Source organism: Hypomesus transpacificus, unplaced genomic scaffold, assembly GCF_021917145.1.
Source record: "Hypomesus transpacificus isolate Combined female unplaced genomic scaffold, fHypTra1 scaffold_116, whole genome shotgun sequence".
NCBI classification, from domain to species: domain Eukaryota; kingdom Metazoa; phylum Chordata; class Actinopteri; order Osmeriformes; family Osmeridae; genus Hypomesus; species Hypomesus transpacificus.
In genome coordinates this window covers 668,539-687,512 of record NW_025813700.1, presented here as the reverse complement: position 1 = coordinate 687,512, position 18,974 = coordinate 668,539, and the positions used below count along the sequence as shown (strand labels likewise).

At 50.2% G+C, this 18,974-nt stretch overlaps 1 protein-coding gene across 1 annotated transcript in view; it reads left to right on the top strand.

The window, feature by feature from the left end:
* LOC124488016 (glutamate receptor 3) overlaps positions 1–18,974 on the top strand; it is a gene marked incomplete at its 5' end in the record, with an annotated part of 29,307 nt that overhangs the window by 1,940 nt on the left and 8,393 nt on the right. Inside the window, 9 exons of the mRNA XM_047050455.1 lie at positions 5,216–5,269; positions 5,402–5,563; positions 6,117–6,284; positions 6,491–6,595; positions 8,070–8,177; positions 10,137–10,343; positions 11,636–12,009; positions 13,544–13,742; positions 17,993–18,240. Coding sequence (XP_046906411.1) covers positions 5,216–5,269; positions 5,402–5,563; positions 6,117–6,284; positions 6,491–6,595; positions 8,070–8,177; positions 10,137–10,343; positions 11,636–12,009; positions 13,544–13,742; positions 17,993–18,240 — 1,625 coding nt within the window. The remainder of the gene's footprint in view (positions 1–5,215; positions 5,270–5,401; positions 5,564–6,116; positions 6,285–6,490; positions 6,596–8,069; positions 8,178–10,136; positions 10,344–11,635; positions 12,010–13,543; positions 13,743–17,992; positions 18,241–18,974) is intronic.

The window sequence follows — 18,974 nt, the reverse complement described above, 5'->3', positions numbered from 1 at the left end:
CGTCGAGTTCACAACGTGCGATTCAACCGACTTATTCAGATTCGTACAATTAGGGCTGTGTGTTGGGATCTGGAATAAGAAATTAAGACGAACATTGAATATCTTCATCGGACGTTTGTGACCATTGATCAAAGACTGTATGTCTATAGAGGTGCAGTTCGGCACGCGTGGTGCGGCTTCAAAACACGACCAACACTTAGTGCATTCATTCTCTTTCCGTGCTTCGAAACTAAAGCATATCCCCCCTCCTCCCCCCCCCCAAGGCCATCCAATTTGAGCACCCCCGTTTCCCCACAGCGTACGAATACTTCAGCCTGACATTCGAAAAAACGCCGACACACATACAACACCCCAAACGTTTTTCTTTTCCGACGTCATTTCGGAGTCTCTCAGCCGCGGACATAAAACTGAAATGTTGCTCGGCCATCTTTATCTCTTCCCTCCCCCCCTTTTCTCAGAGTCCGCTGCTGTCTGGGCGAGGGCAGGAGCCGCGCTGAGCTGGGTGTTGCCGGGATGAGCCGGCATGCGATGCTGCAGAACCATTAGCCTAAGTATTCCTCTGGGGAATCTCTTCTAATTAAGCGGGCTAGAGCAGCAGTTCTCGAGCAGCACTGGGTCTACACCCAAGTGCTTTCCAGTGGATTTGGCTCCCCTTAAAAGCCATCTCGCTGACTGAGGCCTCTCTTTGCGGCTGTCGTATTAGAGTCATTTGTCATCGGACTCCTTAGAATGGGACCTGGCATCCCTGGGCTGAGAATCCTCCCTTTCCCTATCCTCCCCAACATCTGGGTCTCTCCATTAGATGAAACGGGACTATATTCAGTCTGAAAATATCAGGGCTGCATACACTAAACCGTACAAATACACCATGTCCAAAGCAATTGTGACATTTGCTATTTGTTATGCCATCTACTGTTGTAGTGTCATTCGTAATACTGATGAATGGATGACTATGCACAGCAAACCCACTGTGCCTCTCCTCTCCTCATCTCCTCTCTCTCTCCTCTGCTCTTCTCCTCTCTGCTCCTCTCTCTCCTCTGCTCTCCTTTCCTCCTCTTGTCTCCTCCTCTCTTCTCATCTCCTCTCTCCTCTGCTCTCCTCCTCTCCTCTTTCTCTCCTGTCTCCTCCTCTCCTCTCCTCTCTTCTCTCTCTCCTCCTCTCCCCTCCTCCTCCCCCCTCCCGTCCACTCTCTGCTGGTGTGGAATTCCAGTCCACTGATGGTAGTAGCTGGCTCCTCTCGTTCCAGCTCCAGTGGGAGGATCTGCTGCACATGGCTTTCTTCTCGTGTGCCTTGTCCCCCTCTCTCTCTCTCTCTCTCTCTCTCTCTCTCTCTCTCTCTCTCTCTCTCTCTCTTTCTCTCCTTCTCCCTCTTTCCCATCCTCCCTCTCCCTTAGTCTCCAATCTCTCTCCTTTTTTCTCTCGACTCTCTCTTTCTCCCTCCACCTCCCTCCCTGACTCTCGGCTCGTTCTCCCTCGCTCTCAATTCCAGCGGTTACAAGTCCTCCGGCCAGGATTACACCCCTGTGTGGCTTTATCATTGATGAGCAGCCTGTGGGACATCGGCCTCCATTCTGTCTCTCTCTCTCTCTCTCTCTCTCTCTCTCTCTCTCTCTCTCTCTCTCTCTCTCTCTCTCTCTCTCTCTCTCTCTCTCTCTCTCTCTCCCTCTCCGTCTCCCTCCAGGCCTCATCCATTCATGCTCTGCGTCGTTCTCCACTGAGGGGATGAGGAGGCCGATGCCGTTAAGGTGGCAGGAGAGCCCTTCGGCGGAGGGCAGGCTCCCAGACCCCACAAATCAACGCATAAAGGGCCCCAGCATGTCTCCGGAACGAGCTCTCTGAGAGAGGAACGATAACCGCCGGTGGAATGGTGGGAGGCGCCAATGCGACCCATGAATTATAAATGGGGAAACATCAGGCTCCTATGGCTGTAGTGTCAGTGGGGGGGGGGGGGGGGGGGGGGGGGGGGGGGGGGTTGGGGGTGGCGCCACTTCTGAATCTGGGGTTCTCTCTCTTACGCCACGTGTCTCTTTCTCGCTTACGCCGTGCCAACGGTCGGTGACGTCGTCTGTCGAGAGAATTCGACGACACGCCAAGGACCTCGGTTCAAAATGGCCGCTCTCCCAAAGCTTCTCCCCCCCGTCCCCGTCCCCGGTGCCGAGTGATCTCGTTTTTTGGGGCCACATGGCTTTGTGTGGTGACATCCTCCCTCGGGCTAGGAAGCTAGGAACTATTTATAGTCGGCTGATTGTGTGCCGTTAAGGGGCACCGTGTCCTACTTAAGCAAAGAACCCATATTGAAGCATGTGTTGATGTGACGACCCGCATAATGAAGCGTCCTTGAGACACCCAGACGTGTCCTGCTACTCCTGGAGTATCCGGAGAGACACTAGCCCGCTAGACAGCTGGATAGGGAGAAGGCGCCCTGGGGCAAACGATATCACACTTATTATCGCCACTCGCACCGACGACCACGATCCGTTCATCTGATGGGCGGGCCGAGGCACGGCTGAGACCTGATGAGGTTTCGCCGCGGCCGCCTTCGACGAAGCGCGCGAAACGACGGCGCGAAGGTCGGAGAGGATACGATTTTCATTCCTCGTGATTCATGGAAAACTGTAACTTTATCGTTGATTCCTCGGGGTCACAAGCTTGTGGCAACAAGCGCGAATCTGCCGCAAAGGTCGTGCTAAAACTCCACAGACTAATACTAATGAAGGATCATGATATGAAGGGCTCTGCCCACACACACCCACAGCTCAGTAGAGGGCAAACCGTCAGGTTCCCACTGTGGTTAGAGATTAAAACAAGGTCCAGTCACACACACATAAAACTGTATGACCACACGCACGCACATCCCTTGAGCACAACGTGCGTCGGATCTGTTTATGTAACAGACACAGTTATCAGTGACAAATAATAATGTCATTTTAAGGAGTCTTGAAGCTCTCCCTGGACTCGGGGGGGTTTGGGAGTCAGCCGTGGTTAGCCTCTGAGCTGAGCTCATTGCTCACAGCCCTCCATCTCAGATCCGCTCTCTGACATTGGAGACGAAACGATACAGCTCATCGGACAAAATGTGACATTATTTCAGCATCCACAGTCAGACACCATACAGGAAACTTAAGAGACCATATCCATTTGGATTGGATTAGCCAGATATCCAACACAGAATGATCCTAGGCCACTGTAGACCTCGCGTAAGATGGCAGAGCAGACCAAGTTACAGTTCATGACCGCGCACCCAAAATATCCGACCTCCTCGTGCAAGTCGAGAAAGAGATTTTAGAGGCCTTCCGCAGAAGTGAATGGTCTGTGTTATGGCAGGGTTTTCTTCCGTGACTGTCGACAGGGGAGTGTTGGCCTGTGGCTCAAGGCGCTGTAGCTTCATTAAGTGCTTGCTGTGTTGTCACACTTGGGCCACTGTAGTTTCCTCTCACATGGATGGATACCAGATGATGGGCTTTTTTTGTTCCCTCTTCTTTATTAATTGAACTCCTCAAGCATGCCTGCCTGCCTGCCTGCCTGCCTGCCTTTCTGCCTTTCTGCCTTTCTGCCTGCCTGCCTGCCTGCCTTTCTGCCTGCCTGCCTGCCTGCCTTTCTGCCTGTCTGTCTGTCTGCCTGTATGTCTGTCTGCCGAACCACAACCAAATGGGCTGTGAAAGGATATATAGGTGTATTGCATCCAACAATCAATCCCACACACACACATACACACACATAAACGGGGTTCCCACGCACGATAAGACAATAAGCGGGAGACCTTCCAGGAATGTCCCCTGAGACGGAACGTTTGGGGCGCTTGGACGCACAGGGGTTACCGGCAGATGCGGGAAAATGTCAAACCCAATGAAATCACTCGGCACATTCAAGGGGAGGGTAATAGGATTTGGAGACGGAAGGAACATCTTGCAGGATATGAACGGACGCACAATTGTGACCTTGGAGGACGGAGGACGTCGTCTCCCTCCAGAGACAATTAGGAGACATTAAAGCAGGCCTAACCAGATGATAGTGGAAGGAACAAGTGCGAATGAAAGAACTGGTAGCAGAGAGAGAGAAAAATGGGGCAGATGAGCCGTTCGCAGACGAAGCTCGGGATTGTTTGTGAGGACGCCCTTTAATGGGATCAAACTCTTGGAAGGTAGACAATGTCCCCTTTTTTCGGACCAAAGAACCGCCCCGCAGCCTTCAGTGACATTGAGGGAAGAGAGGGAGATGAGTGGATGCAATACGCAAGGTAGCACAACCTGTGTCGCTCACTGTAGTTTTGCCACTCTCCCACCGATTGGTTGGATCATGAAAAACGGAACTGGAACGTTCGATTCATTTTCATTTGAATAGAAAAACACGGGCTTTTCTGCCGTATTGGTCTGGTGTTCTTCGGGTAGATAGCCCTTGATCTATGTCTCTTCACAGAACATTTGGAAGTTCGAGATAGCATACAGATTGCACCGGATACCTGGAACATAATCCACTCCAAACTGCGGAGGAGGCGTGCGGTAGACAAAATCCCCCACAGACACTGAAAGGCAGGGAAAAAAACCTCACCCACCCCCTCAGAACGATATTTTCGATGAAAGCCTCCACCTCGTGTGAGATGGAGAGAATAGGAGAGGGGGCTTGTGGGTTTAGTAAGCCGGGTCATTAGTGTAAACACAACAGCAAATGTTTTTCCGCCTGCCGCCATGGTTTTACAGGGAATATTTTCTGTCCTAATTAAGTCTATGAAGCAACCCTGTGGTAGCCAAAGCAGAAAATGGCACAAGAGCTCGTTTTTGTTTGAGGACGTGTTATGAAAGGCAAATCTCTCTGCAGGGTCCTCGTCCTGACCTTATTCCAGTCGCTGACGGTAATGCGAAGGAGCACGCATTGTCATCACAGCACCGAGCTTCATGCCCACACACACTCTGAGAAACACCCAAGCACTGCCACGTTTAAGTGAAAACATGTTCACACACACACACACACACAGTGACAAGGCTTTGAATTAGGAATCCAATTAATCTGTGTTTTCCGGTGCAGGTTACAGCTTGGGCATTATTGTTGCATGTATTTCCAGTTTGCCATGGAGTGTGGTGTTGAGTCACGATAGCAGAACCTTATTAGATACATCCTGTTGTTTAGATTTTGTACTGTCCTTGAAGTCCAGTGACAAAAAGTACACAATGTCCCATCGGACAGTAACTTATCTTAGACTTTCTTTACCCCTTTGTAGGTGGTGACCCTGGGGAAAAACAGCAGAGGTTACCATTACATCCTCGCCAATTTGGTGAGTCCTTTCACTGATCTCCATTTTCACATCTTCTGGAGAAATGGAGAACAACCCTTTTCTGCCGCGTTGCACACCGCGCCGACGGAACCGAGTTGTTCTCCAACCGCTAAAGTTCTTCCTCTTCTCCAGGGCTTCTCCAACATAAGCCTGGACAAGGTGTTCTCCGGCGGAGCCAACATCACAGGCTTCCAGATCATCAACGCCGAGAGCCCCATCGTCCAGCAGTTCCTCCAACGCTGGGAGCGTCTGGACGAGAGAGAGTTTCCCGAGGCCAAGAACACCCCGCTGAAGGTACCCCCCCCCCCCGTGCCCCAATGTTCTCTCCTCCAACGTTTTCTCGTTCTCCTCCACTTGTCAATTGTTTAAAACTTACCAAAGGCTCCAAAAATACCACAAGGAGTGTTCCTCAGAACTAAAGTACGGCAGATAATCACTCGAAGGAAAAACATTTGCCTTCAAAGGCTCTTGTAGGCTGTCAGAGGAACACTCGAGTTACTGCGGTCGCCAAGGCAGCCAGACGTGTTTACCTTTGAGACGATGTACTGTCTGCATATCAGACGACAGCCGTCTGAAAGTACTTTCTTTACGGCTTCAGCCTCGGGGCTGAGCGGCGTCCTGTTATTCTCCCTGCTGTCCCCGTCCGCGGCGAGCCACCGACCGCCTCGACCGCTTCCGCCTCAGAACTAGTCGCCAAAACAGGTGTCATCTGCCGCTTCCCCTACCCCCTCTCCCCCCCCTCTCCCCCTCGTCTGACCGGCGAGGCGCGGTCAGACGAGGCCGGGTGTGCTCCGGTCGCCGCGGTGTCCTCACCGGGTCGGTCCGGTTTGCGCTGTGTCTTCCGCAGTACACGTCGGCGCTGACCCACGACGCCATCCTGGTGATCGTCGAGGCGTTCCGCTACCTGCGGCGCCAGCGGGTGGACGTGTCGCGTAGGGGGAGCGCCGGGGACTGCCTGGCCAACCCTGCCGTGCCGTGGAGCCAGGGCATCGACATCGAGAGAGCGCTCAAAATGGTAGGAAGGTCCTCCGACCACAGAGACGCGCGGCCCGCAGCACTGCTGCAGTAGGATTGGCCTGCCCGCCTCACTTTGTGTGTCATTCATGTTGTTGGATGGTTTAACTGCTTGGTATGGTTGATTGTATCTTAATCGCTAAAGTGAATGTGAGGGGGTATCTTGGTGTGGAGGTTATTAGGGTTGTCTGTGTTGATGCGTGGCAGGTCCAGGTTCAAGGTATGACCGGAAACATCCAGTTTGACCCGTTTGGGCGGAGATCGAACTACACCATCGACGTGTACGAGATGAAGTTGGGGGGAGCGAAGAAGGTGAGTGAACAGACAGCTCGGCGGAGTAGCAGAAAAATGTTATCATCATCTTTAATAATGATGTGTTCTTGGGTGAAGTATGTAGGTCACCTTTATATCCCAGTCGATTTGACATCCAACTGTCTTTTTCAATCATCCAGTGTGTTCTCTCCACCTGTCAAACGTGCACAGAAACATTCAAACGATTTCAAAGCGTAAAACCCTCAATAGGGAGCCTCTTTTGTTCTGCATGTCGCACGGTACCCCAAGCAGGTGTGTGTTGAGCAAAAGCACAGAGCTTTTATTGGCGAGAGCGGACAGTGTAACGGCTTTCACCTGTGCCGGCTCCTACAGTATTAATGGAGCTCCTGACTCCGGCCTGTGACCCGGGCTGGTGTGTTCTCTTTGTGCTCGGTCATAACTGGGCCAGGTCGGCCGGGAGAACTACAGTCCAAGGCTGTCAGCAGTGATGGATTGGCCAATAAAGCCACACAGCGACACACACACACACACACATAGACACAAACTCACACAGCGACACACACACAGACAGACGCATGCATGCAGGCACACGCACCCACACACAAAGGTACGCACAGAGACAAGGACGCGAACGCACGCACACGCACACGCAAGCAGACACATACACACAGACACACACACGTACAGTACACGCGCTCTCAGTGGCCAACATAGGGCCTGTCAGCACGGTAGGTCACCAACACTGGACACTGATTGGGTGCCCTCTAAAGTCTGGCAGCAGGAAGAGGTGTCCCCATACTGTCTACCCTAACCTGCCCTCAAGGACAACAGCAATACTGAGGTACAAACACACTGGGAAAATATCTGAACTGATAGCGGCGAGACTACTGAGAGAGAGAGTGCACCTTGCAGGTCTTGAGGAATCCGAAGATACATCGTTGAACTGAACAGGACGGAACGGAAATAAAAGCAGAAAATACGTTTTAACTGCTGACATTTTGGAAATATCAGCAGTTAAATCTGGATAGGTTTAAACACACACCCTAGCACAGACAAAACATATTTAGTGGTAGCACAACTTGGGCCCAGTCTGTAAACTAGATGACGACAAGTCCTTATGGCTTAAAAGCCTCAAGGCTGAATAAGCTGTATTTAGTCCGTCTATTTTGCCGGTATTAATATTGCCTGCATGCAGACGTTTCACTGCTTCCTAGTTATGTAAGGAACAGTGCTTCTGCAGTGAAGCCACAGGGCAAAGAGGGAGATTAGCTGGGAGTTGAATGCTCTTCTCTCCCTGCTGTAAGTTTAGCTAGGGTTAGAGCTTCATATCCAAATACCATGCCAGTACAGGCTTGTTATTTCACACACACACATCACACAGTCCCACAGTTCTTCTAATGCCATGCTAGAACCTTCCAACGTAACTTGGAGGGTTCTAGAGAGCTACTGGCTAAATGTTTTTTCGACTGCTTGTTTTCTTGTGATAACAATGATCTTTTTATGTCCCTTTCAGATCGGGTACTGGAATGAATACGAGAAATTTGTATATATTATGGATCAGCAGGTCACCAACGAGACTGCTTCTGTGGAAAACCGAACGATTGTGGTCACTACTATCATGGTACACTTTCCAAGCAGATTTTCAATGTTCCACCTAAAAAAAGAATTCTGCCAGTCAAGGTCATGGTGTCCATTGTTACATTGGGTCCTAGGAGGGCAGAACTATTTTCTTTTGTGTTGCTTTCCATCCACTCACTACATGTTGAAACAGTCGATTCACCGAGAGTGTTTCAACTGTATCCGTGTGGGTGACAAAGCATTTTAATTTATCATCTTACGGTGGCCTGTTGTAGCAGTGACATCACAATAACGGCTTTGTTAATGGTAATGATAGAGACTAGACTTCATCTTATACACATTCAGTGCATAACGTAGAACGTAAGTAAAAAAAAAAAAAAAACGGTTTCTTACTCGTGAAGTAAATGGTCAATGACATCTGGGAGAGACACACAAACGGGAAGGATAAATAGTTTTCTTTGCCCGAGATGCAAGATCACCAACATTTGAGAAGGATGGAAATAACCAGAGGCTCTTAGATTTGAGATTTGATGACCTTATTCAAATCTTTCTGGAATCTTCTATTATCAGTTCTGTACTGAAGTATAACCACGCATCCAGGCTTCCTTTCTCCTCCACCCTTCTAGCTTGGCTCAGACTAGGGGCAAAGGTTAGGGCTAGACAGACAAGCTAGTGTTAGCCACCAGAGACAGGGATATAGCCATTTAAGGATTTAGACAAAGCGAGGTTGTTCAAGTTAGGTTACTTAGCTCACATTGGTCACTTTTAAATGTAAAATAAGGTACGCCTTATCTTACATTTAAAACCATGGCCTTCTTTCTGACTCTGCCTATTATGTGCTCATCTTAGGCAAAATCAGAATACGAAAGTCAAACATTTTCATCCTGATGTCTCGAGTAGCATGTCATATTCATACTCATTAGATAGCATCACCGTACCTGATTAGACACAAGATGTTCAGGCAAGTGCAAGGAGACTGTAGCAATTACCATAGTCATTCATGGTCGTGCCTTTTATAGCCTTTTCACATTTGAAATGATCATTTCATTAGATGTTGTCCTTCGCTGTCTACGACTTGTCTGTGGAAGCCTTCCCTGTCAACACAGGGGGTTGTCGAGATACTATCAGAACAGAAAATGATCGGCCAGCGCTTCACCCGGGTGTGGTCTTTCATACTTGTGCCCTCGCCCGGGCTGTTACGTCACTTAGAAGAGACATCTCGGCATTCTGGAGACGAGGGCCCAGACAAGGTCCTTAAGCCTCCATGTTTATGTCGTCCGACACTTTCAAATGTATCCGTCTGTCAGATCAGCACTCGACGGATGTCACGTTATAGGGGGGGGGGGGGCCCGTGTTTGAGGGCGTCGAGAGGAGATGAGAAGCTCCCTTGTCCCCGTGCTGTCATTGACATTTACTTGATGAAGGGGAACATGTCCCGCCCCCCCCCCACCCGTCCCCCAGGCAACCTGCCCCCCCCCCTTACCCCCCCTCCCTACAATGCCGATGCAGAGCAAATGCAACCTCCTCCCGGACCCCCGTAGCTTCTGCCGTCCGACGGGGGTTAGCATGAGGGGAATCCTGCTACTTCAACACCCCCCACCCCCCTCCCACCCCCCTTTGTATACCTGCTTCCGGCACCATCCGGGCCCGGCCGGGCTCAGCGGGCCCCGGCCTCAGGCTGTGGCCTTGACGCTGCCATTGGAAGCTTGCTGCGTTTGGCTGCGGATCGGGTCAGCAGCGGCCTTGACATGCCCACCCGGCCCCCCCTCGCCCGCGTGGAGCTTCTTTCTTTTCTTTATTTGTTGCCCCCAAAAGCGCTTCTGTTTGTGTTCTCGGTCTGTGTGACTTTTCCCCCTCGTCTGTCTGTCTTCCTATCTGTCTGTCTGTCTGTCTGCATGCCTCTGTGTGCATGCCAGCAGTCACGGCCTTGTGCAGGAGGTCTGGCACGGGAGCAGACGTGTACGAGCTGAACTATAAACCTCGACCTGTGTTTAATTAACAGGAAGCTCCCTACGTGATGTACAAGAGAAACCATTTGCAGATGGAGGGGAATGAGAGATATGAAGGCTACTGTGTTGATTTAGCTTCAGAAATAGCGAAACACGTGGGGATAAGATACAAACTGTCGATAGTGACGGACGGAAAGTACGGAGCCAGAGACCCAGAAACCAAGACGTGGAACGGGATGGTGGGGGAACTGGTGTATGGGGTGAGTGCCTGTTCTGATGTTAACACGGAGCCAACATGGGGAGCATCGACTGTAAATAATGTAGCATCCATCCATCAAGAAAACCCATACAGAAGATACAAATGTGTCATGTTATTATGTTTTTCCAAGTAGAGCTTACCCAATAATACTCATTTTATGTCGCCCATAAATCATGCTAAGGTTACTGACTGAGTGTGGCAGGTTATGAATCACTACATGTCTTGTCAGGGGGGTTTGCAATGTTTTTCCTGCATCAAACACCGACTGCAAAACGGTTAATGTTTCATAAAGGAACAATGACAGCAGCCTCGGAGCTGGGAAAATGAAAAAAAAAACATCTGCTTGTCAGTTTGAATTCAAGCCATGCTTTGATTGCATCTTAATTTAACATGAAAGAACGCATCGCCGTCATAATGATCATTTTGCAGAATGCCTTGCCAACGTGCAGCCCTGCCTCTTGTCGGAGCGTAGAAAGAGTGAACGATGATCCTCCGTTGTAATTGAGAAGCCCTAAGACACCTCATTGCATCAACAATAAACACGAAGGACCCTTAATTTACCATTCATATGTAAATTAGGACGTGGTATAGAAAGTGGAGTGGTAAGGGGCCGTGTTTGGCAGAGAGACCCCTAACCAGCCCTGACTAAGGTCGTCCCAAGTCGTTGTATGCAATTTACATAGTAATAAGTCACTGGCATCCAGCTATCCATTTTAAACCTAGGAGACTATCGCATGAACATTTATTACCTTGGGGAGATATTATGCGTAAGGTCTGCGAAGCTTTGAGGTGAATCTAATATACCGGCTGCTGAATATAAAAAGCAGATTCCTATTAGATTCCCCGTATTTTCAAGGGGCTGTTTGGATAAGCTTTTCAACTTCTTTCTCCGCACTGTAGACCGGGAATGAGTAATGTGCTCTGTGGATTAAAGGCAAAGACAGTCACCGCTGACGCTAACTCATATTGACCCATTTTAAGATGGCAGGTTCTCGCACACCACCTCTTAAATTTATTTGACACATTCTTCTAATCCATGATCATTTTTCATAGTGCCCCCCATTCAAACTTTTTTTTCTTTCAAAAATACATTATTGCCAAATGAAACGTTCAAAAACTGCCTCATGACCAGATTGCTCTCTCTGGAGACAATCAAATCCACTTTGTTTTGGGTGGGTCACGTCATAGTTTCAGGGGATTTGAGATAACGCACTGATAACACATAGTATGTGTCGCATGTCTGTTTTCCCTGGAGGACTAACCCCGTGACTGTGCCTGTTCTCATTTTTCCAGAGAGCCGATATAGCCGTCGCACCGCTTACTATTACGTTGGTACGGGAGGAAGTGATAGACTTCTCTAAGCCTTTTATGAGCCTGGGGATCTCCATTATGATAAAGAAGCCTCAGAAATCCAAGCCCGGCGTATTCTCCTTCCTGGACCCGCTGGCCTATGAGATCTGGATGTGTATAGTGTTTGCTTATATCGGCGTGAGCGTCGTGCTCTTCCTGGTCAGTCGTTTCAGCCCGTACGAGTGGCATCTGGACGAGAACGACGAAGCCAAAGACCCCCAGACTCCTCCAGACCCGCCGAACGACTTTGGGATTTTTAATAGCCTGTGGTTCTCACTGGGCGCCTTCATGCAGCAAGGATGCGATATCTCGCCAAGGTTGGTTCTCGTGTCACTTCCTGTTCCGTCAACCGTCACAGATCCATCCTCATCTTCCTCCTATGCATTTTTATGGTTCGCGTGACGTCTCCATAACGCCATGGTGCATATATGTTATTTTGGGGGATCTGGTTGTGCTTTTTGTTTTGTTTTTTTTTGCCCCTCCACTCACCCTCGCCTCCATCCTTCATCCTCCGCCCTCCACCATCCCTCATCCACCTTTCTTCTCTCCTCCCCCTGCAAGCCCACCATCACACCCTCCGCTCCCAGTCCCAGTCCCATCTCCAGGCTGCATGCTAGCAGTGGCGCATTGCATCCACAAAATAACTTATATTCACCATGCCGGGGACTGTAAAATGCACAGGGTCATTACAGCCGTGAGTAGCTGCCTGCATTTCTCATGACTCTTGGAGGGCTACCGTGTTTTTGCTGCATGTCCCATTTTACGGTCATCAGCCTGGTGCATGTAATGTATTTAAAGTGGCGGCCATTTTGAAAAGCATTTGCACTCTGATGAAGCGCTTTGTGCGTCCCCATTCGGCCCCCCCCCATCACGATTCCTGTTTCCTGAGAAAGGAAAAAGGCACGCCCCCTCTTCCCTCCCTTCCATCCAGTCATTCAGTCCATCGCTTCACTCCACATTGTCGCTGGTGTTCTTCGTTCCTCCCCTGGGGGGGGGGGGGGGGGGGGGGGAGGGGCGTCATTGTTTAGGCTGGCCGTCCGGCTCCTGCTGGCACCGGTGGGGATTTGTAGAGCAGCATTGAAGATCAATGGGAGAACGTTCCGGAAGACGTCGATCAGAGAGAGGGGGGGGATAAGTCCCGTGTCCCATGAGCGCAGGATAAAGGCCGTTAATTATCGCACGGAGATCAGCACTTAAAAACATGGATCCGCTTGATGTTTATCTCACGTCGTCGATGCTCCGCTCTTGGCTCTCAGGCCCGTGGCAGATTTGACAGAAATGATCTTTGTTTACCTATCGGAGTCCTATGTGCTAGGTGCAGTGTTCATTTTCACTCGGTAGATAGCCTGAGGACTTTGGAGGGATGGATGACTACCAGTGGAAGGTGGTGACCTAATTTTCACCCTGTCCAGAGGCAGACTAAGCTGTGTTGGCTTTGAGTTTTGGCTCCTTTCTTGGGCTGTGCGCCCAGTCGTCCTCCGTGCAGGTACACTACTGTACGGCTGCAAAGCTGAGGGAAAGCTCTTATTTGTTTCACCCTGTCAGAGGAATGTTATCGACACGACCAGGTATGTGAGGGATATTTGCCGTGAATCCAAGATCCTTTCGGACCCCCCCAGGCATTTCAGTCAAAGGGCGGTCCGACGAGCGGAGCCCCAGAGGGCTGTGAAAGACGAGGAGGCGGGGGCTTCTCGTTGCCCCGGGGGGGGGGGGGGGGGGGGGGGGGGGGGGGGGGGGGGGGGGGGGGGGGGGGGGGGGGGGGGGGGGGGGGGGGGCATCCTTCATCGTCCCCGGGGTTGGACATCCTGCTCTGACGTCTCTCTGCTCTCCCGCCCGCCTTTCTCTCCTCAGGTCGTTGTCGGGGCGTATCGTCGGGGGCGTGTGGTGGTTCTTCACCCTCATCATCATCTCCTCCTACACGGCCAACCTGGCCGCCTTCCTGACGGTGGAGAGGATGGTGTCTCCCATCGAGAGCGCCGAGGACCTGGCCAAGCAGACGGAGATCGCCTACGGCACCCTGGACTCGGGTTCCACCAAGGAGTTCTTTAGGGTGAGAAGAAGAAACGAGGCTTAACCACTGAAGCGTGCCACCAGCGCACGCTTTCCTCAGGATAATAGCCTAGATCTTTAAGAGGGGTCCTGCACCTGTCTGTGTGTGAATTTGCCAGAGAATGTCGCCGCCACGCAATTAACAAACGGCTTATCAAAAGTTAACATCTGTGAAAGAGATTCCCCACAGGGTGCCGAGCCTCTGTAGTTACCGCTTCAATCACTGATTTTTCAAACCAAAATCATCAAAAATGGAACAAACTGAATAATTAACCACTGTAGTTACTGTACGAGGTGTGCATGTACAGTTAGAGAGGAGACTTAACAGCTTGCCCCATCCAATGGATGTGCGCGTTCGTGATTTGTTTGACAGGCAGACAGGCCGCGGTTTGTCACAGGTCGGTCTACCGAGATAATTGACAGGTGTTTAGGGACTTCATAATGAGTGACCCAGTTCCCGCCTCGCCGCCTGAAAACTGGAAATGTCACAACTCAGCAGTCATCCTCCAGAACTTTTAATTAAAACCGGGGAGAGGAATGAAGGGAAAAAAGGCCTCAGATTAATAGAGGCGAGATACGTTTTAAATACGTTCTTCAGGAAAGATGTGCTGGTTAATTAGAGTCACGTAGCCACAGGCCAACGGAAATCATCTGTGATGCCATGCAGGCTGGTGATTCCTCAAACGCTCACCTTCAGCCTGTCTGGATCCTCACAGGATTTACATCTAGCGCTCATGCCAGTCTCCCAGTTCCTGCCTCTTGGCTTTGTTGTCAAAGCATTTCAGGAATGATATTCTGCATAAACTGCGGATAAAGCGAACAAACTGACACTGAATAGCGTTCTTTCATGTTCATTGAGCTTAATCTATTTCGTGGGGTCGGCGAACGTGGAGGAACGGGAACTCTTTGGTCTCATTTCAACGGGGAGTTTGTTGATATATCTTCCTCCGCCGTGACCTGGTCCTCTCCACCTGCCTCAGCGGGAGCTGCAGCTTCTCTGGTTCAATAGGTTGAATTTTAATGGAGCTCTCTCTCTCTTTTGTATAATTGGCCAAAGGAGGATCCAAGAGTGAGGATGGGCCTCCACGCATTCAGACCGACTGCAAATGATTTATCCGTCTGCTCATCCCTGTTGTGGATTGCCAGCGGGGTGGACACAAGCGAATGGCTTGTGAAGCCTTGCCAGGATGGGTCGATAGATGGACAGACAGCTGGGGGGTGTTTGAGCCGCAGCGTGGGAGCTGGTTGGTCGCATTCAGATGGGTGGGACAAAAACCAGGAAGTTGTGACATCCTACCTATGAAGAGGGGCTGACCTTTTGTCTTTGGAGGGGTAGCTTGGTCTGAATGCTATCGTTCTTCGCAGACGCATAGTTCCGTGAGGGGTTCACCCGTGCATAAACAATCATTGAAATGTTGGTGGACTGCAGATTGTAGTCAAACACAGCCACGCAGCCATAAACAAATGCAACATAGTAATTGGAATAGGCATAACATTGAAGGCTGAGCTTCGGAGTCCTTTTAGCCGAAATGTGATTGCTGACGACCAGTAATGCTGACAGAGAAGCATGCATTTCATAAGAGCCAGAAATTACACACTGTTTACACAGTATGGTCAAGCTTGTCACGGAGTATTATCGTCATTTAGGATCATTTACGCTAGCAGTCCCTTCGACAGAATTTGTGCAGATGTCAAGCTTGATTCAATCACGGGGTCTGAATCCATTACAGAGCCAGCTTCTGTTCAATTCTTGATGAAGTTACCCATCGAGTTCTTGTTCTTCAATTCGGATAAGATATTTGTACATTTCTCTCTACATTTTTGTATATCGGATGTGGCGCAGCCCTCTATTCGATACATAAGATCACTTGTCTGAATTTGCTTTAAGTGACCACAAAGAGAGCCCTCACAGGTGTCCCGCGTTGACATTTAGAGCACCTTCTGTGACATTTACTGGCTTCGCTGGGTGCAGTCCTCCATGTCACCTCCATTGTGTAAATGACCTCCCTCCCCTGACCCTTCGCCGGAAGCTGGGCCAGCTCCTCTCTCAGTCTGCTGTGGACCTTCCACAGACCTGCGTCCAAGACTCCCTGACAAAAGGGCCCCCTTTATTTTCTCAAAGGCAGAGGACTAGATTTGATCTCCCTTCACTGGAGAGACATATGAGTGGTAGCTGAAAGCCGGATGGTAGCGCCGTTCCCCCCCCCCACCCCCCCCCTTTCTCACAGAAGATCTGCCCTTGATCGATACACGCACACATAAGGCTCCAACATCTGCTGGTGCGTAAGATGCAACAGCTTCCGTCGACATTTCCCACTGAGCCATGACACCCCCTTGATGGCTTCCCATATGGCGCCTCTCAGAACCGTTTCTGTGAGTGTGTGATGAAGGGGGGTAAAACGCACCTCTCTAGAGGAGGAGGGCGGTCTGTGTAGAAGGTAGAAGGGGTTGGGGCGTGTGTGTGTGTTTACGTGAGAGAGGCAGTGTGATTGGGTGAAGCTGATGTCTGCAAGCCAGTACATTGTGTTTACCGGGAGAGCAGACCTAACTGTCACTCCATATGATGTGACGATGACATGACTGTCGTCTCGGGCCTCTCTGAACATGAGCAGGGAGTTTTTAGTTGATGGGGCGTGCCAACACAGGAGCAGATGGCACATTCGATATCACAGAACAATGTTTTGACTGCAGAGTCTTGCCATTTTTCTCCTGTTCAATATTTAATTTGTTTGCCCCACGCTCTCATTTATTTCGGTCTCCCTCATCGGGGCGCATCAAAGAGATGCGTCCTCTGGGCGTCCGACGCCGCGACAGGCCTGATCCAGTCGAAGTCCTCACCGGGTTCAGGTCTAACGATTTGCATTTCCCAACCGAACTTAACAGAATATGCAGGCGAGCTGAGCAAGAGCTTCGGCCCGATAAAGAGAGACGAGCGGTCAACAGTGCTCTGGGCCGTTCGGCTTACCTAAACGATTAGCATCACAGATCAACCGAGCAGCGTCGTCTCCTCCGACGCGTCGCTCCTTGACCTCGTTAAACGATGGCGAGAGGTTAAAGCGGCAAGCCTGAGCCAACGTAGTCGTGCCCCCGCCACCTTCTGGGACACACTCGAGAGCGCTGGAACTTTCTGGAACTCCCACAGGCTCTGAAGACTGTCGGAGAGCACATCCGAAATGGCGCTTACGGCACAATCGATACGGATTAGAGGAATTAGGGATGCTCAATGCTAATTTTGCCCTTTATGTGTGTGTGTGAGAGAGTGAGAGACAGAAAGAGAGACAGAGAGTGCCTGTGCAATTCCTACGATATGGCAAACCCTAACCCTTCAACAGCCAACAGTTGGCCCACTACTGCAATGACATACCTTGTCAGATCTGTCCGTCTTAAGATAATCCTCCTGAACCATCCTTAGGTTGTGTGTCTTCTCCATGATCCTACCTGGCGTGAAATTAGAGTTGATCGTCAATGAATCTGAAGCTACCCATTTAAGAACTCAGACGCTCGATTCAAACTGTCAATTTACAGTATAGTTTACGTTTCAACTAGAATTCGATATCTTATTTGAACGATTTCTATTCATATTCACTCTACTTTTTTCCACGAGTGAAAAAACTTCCAAACCGGCAAGTTTTCTCCGCGGCAGTTATTTCCCCCCACTGGCTCGGCAGAAGGTCACATTAACCTACTTTAATGCGGCGTCCATGTGTGTCCTTCTATTGTAGACTGCCGTGTTCTCGGGCTCCCCGGAGACCAGCAGTCAGCCACTCAGTGGCCAAATATAGCTGCTCAGCGTGAGTCAGGGCAGGGCTGTGCGCAGCACGTCATTTAGCTCCTCCAGGTGGCAACCTAACGATCCGTGCAGGTGAGGCCCGAACCCTGCCAAGGTCAAAGAGCATGCTGACTCTCTTCCTCTTGACCTCGGAGGCGGAGGCGATGTCGAGAGGAAGCAGGTGGCCGCGCTCGTTCGTTCGAGGGGGGGGGGGGGGTGCTGATGAGATACACGCGCCCCTCGGTTTGTTTGAAGTGAGCTGGCAGTTTGTCAGACCTCAGGCTCTCGATCGTGGTTTGCTCCTGGCCCACTGTGTCACATCCTGTCCTCTGAATTCTGGAAGGACTTACGGATACTTTTGTCCACCTGTGTGTGTCTGTGTGTGAGAGGGGGTGGGGGGTGTGTGTAAATTCTGTACATTTGTCGGATGGCTCAACTGATTCATTTTTTTTCTCTTTCTCTCTCTCCCCCCCCAAACGCAGCGCTCCAAAATAGGGGTTTATGAAAAAATGTGGTCATACATGAAATCGGCCGAACCGTCAGTGTTCGCCAAGACAACTCCAGACGGGGTTGCCCGGGTACGAAAGTCGAAGGGCAAGTTCGCCTTTCTTCTCGAATCCACTATGAACGAATACATTGAGCAGCGGAAGCCATGCGACACCATGAAAGTGGGCGGCAACCTCGATTCTAAGGGCTACGGTGTGGCCACACCAAAAGGCTCTGCATTAAGGTGGGTGGGATAATATAACAATGTCCTCCTTGTTGTTATAGTATTCCACCTACCCTGATGTCTCTGTTGTCTTTCCTTCCTTACTCCTCAACCTTTTCTTTTTCGTTTTTTTTTTTTTTGAGGTCCATCCAGACGTTAACGGTATTATGAGTTCCTTTTAACCTAGCCTAGACCTAAAATGCTATTTTTTTATTCTGTCACGTCGATGCGGTTTGTATCTCTATGTGTTTTCTTCTTTTCTCCAACCCCCCCCCTCTCTCTCTTCTTGCTCTGGGTACAATAGTCATATTTACTTAATCCATCTGTTTGTTGATGTGCCCCCCTCCCCTCCCTCCCTCCCTCCCTCCCTCCCCTCCCACCCCATCCTTGTTTGTGTTCCTGTTTTCCCCCTTGATATTTCCCTCCCTTCTGTCCTCCGTGGTGACCCTCTGGCAGTTTTGCATTTGCTTCCTAATTTAACAGTTCAATGTGTTTCTTGACTTAAACTCGCTAAAAGCTGCACTGTCACTTGTGGTGAATGTTAACGTGCATGCCCTGTGTTGTCGTCTACTCTATTCTCAGTGACGAAACTGTCCCCATCCCCGCACACTTTAGTTCTTAGCAATGTAACCCCTCCATGCCACCTCTCTAGTATTTGACACTTTCTTTGCTGTAAAACGCTTCTTACCTCTCCACATTGGTGAAATTATTTGACCAATTTGTCCTTTTCGTGCTCCCCTTTTTTTATAAACCAT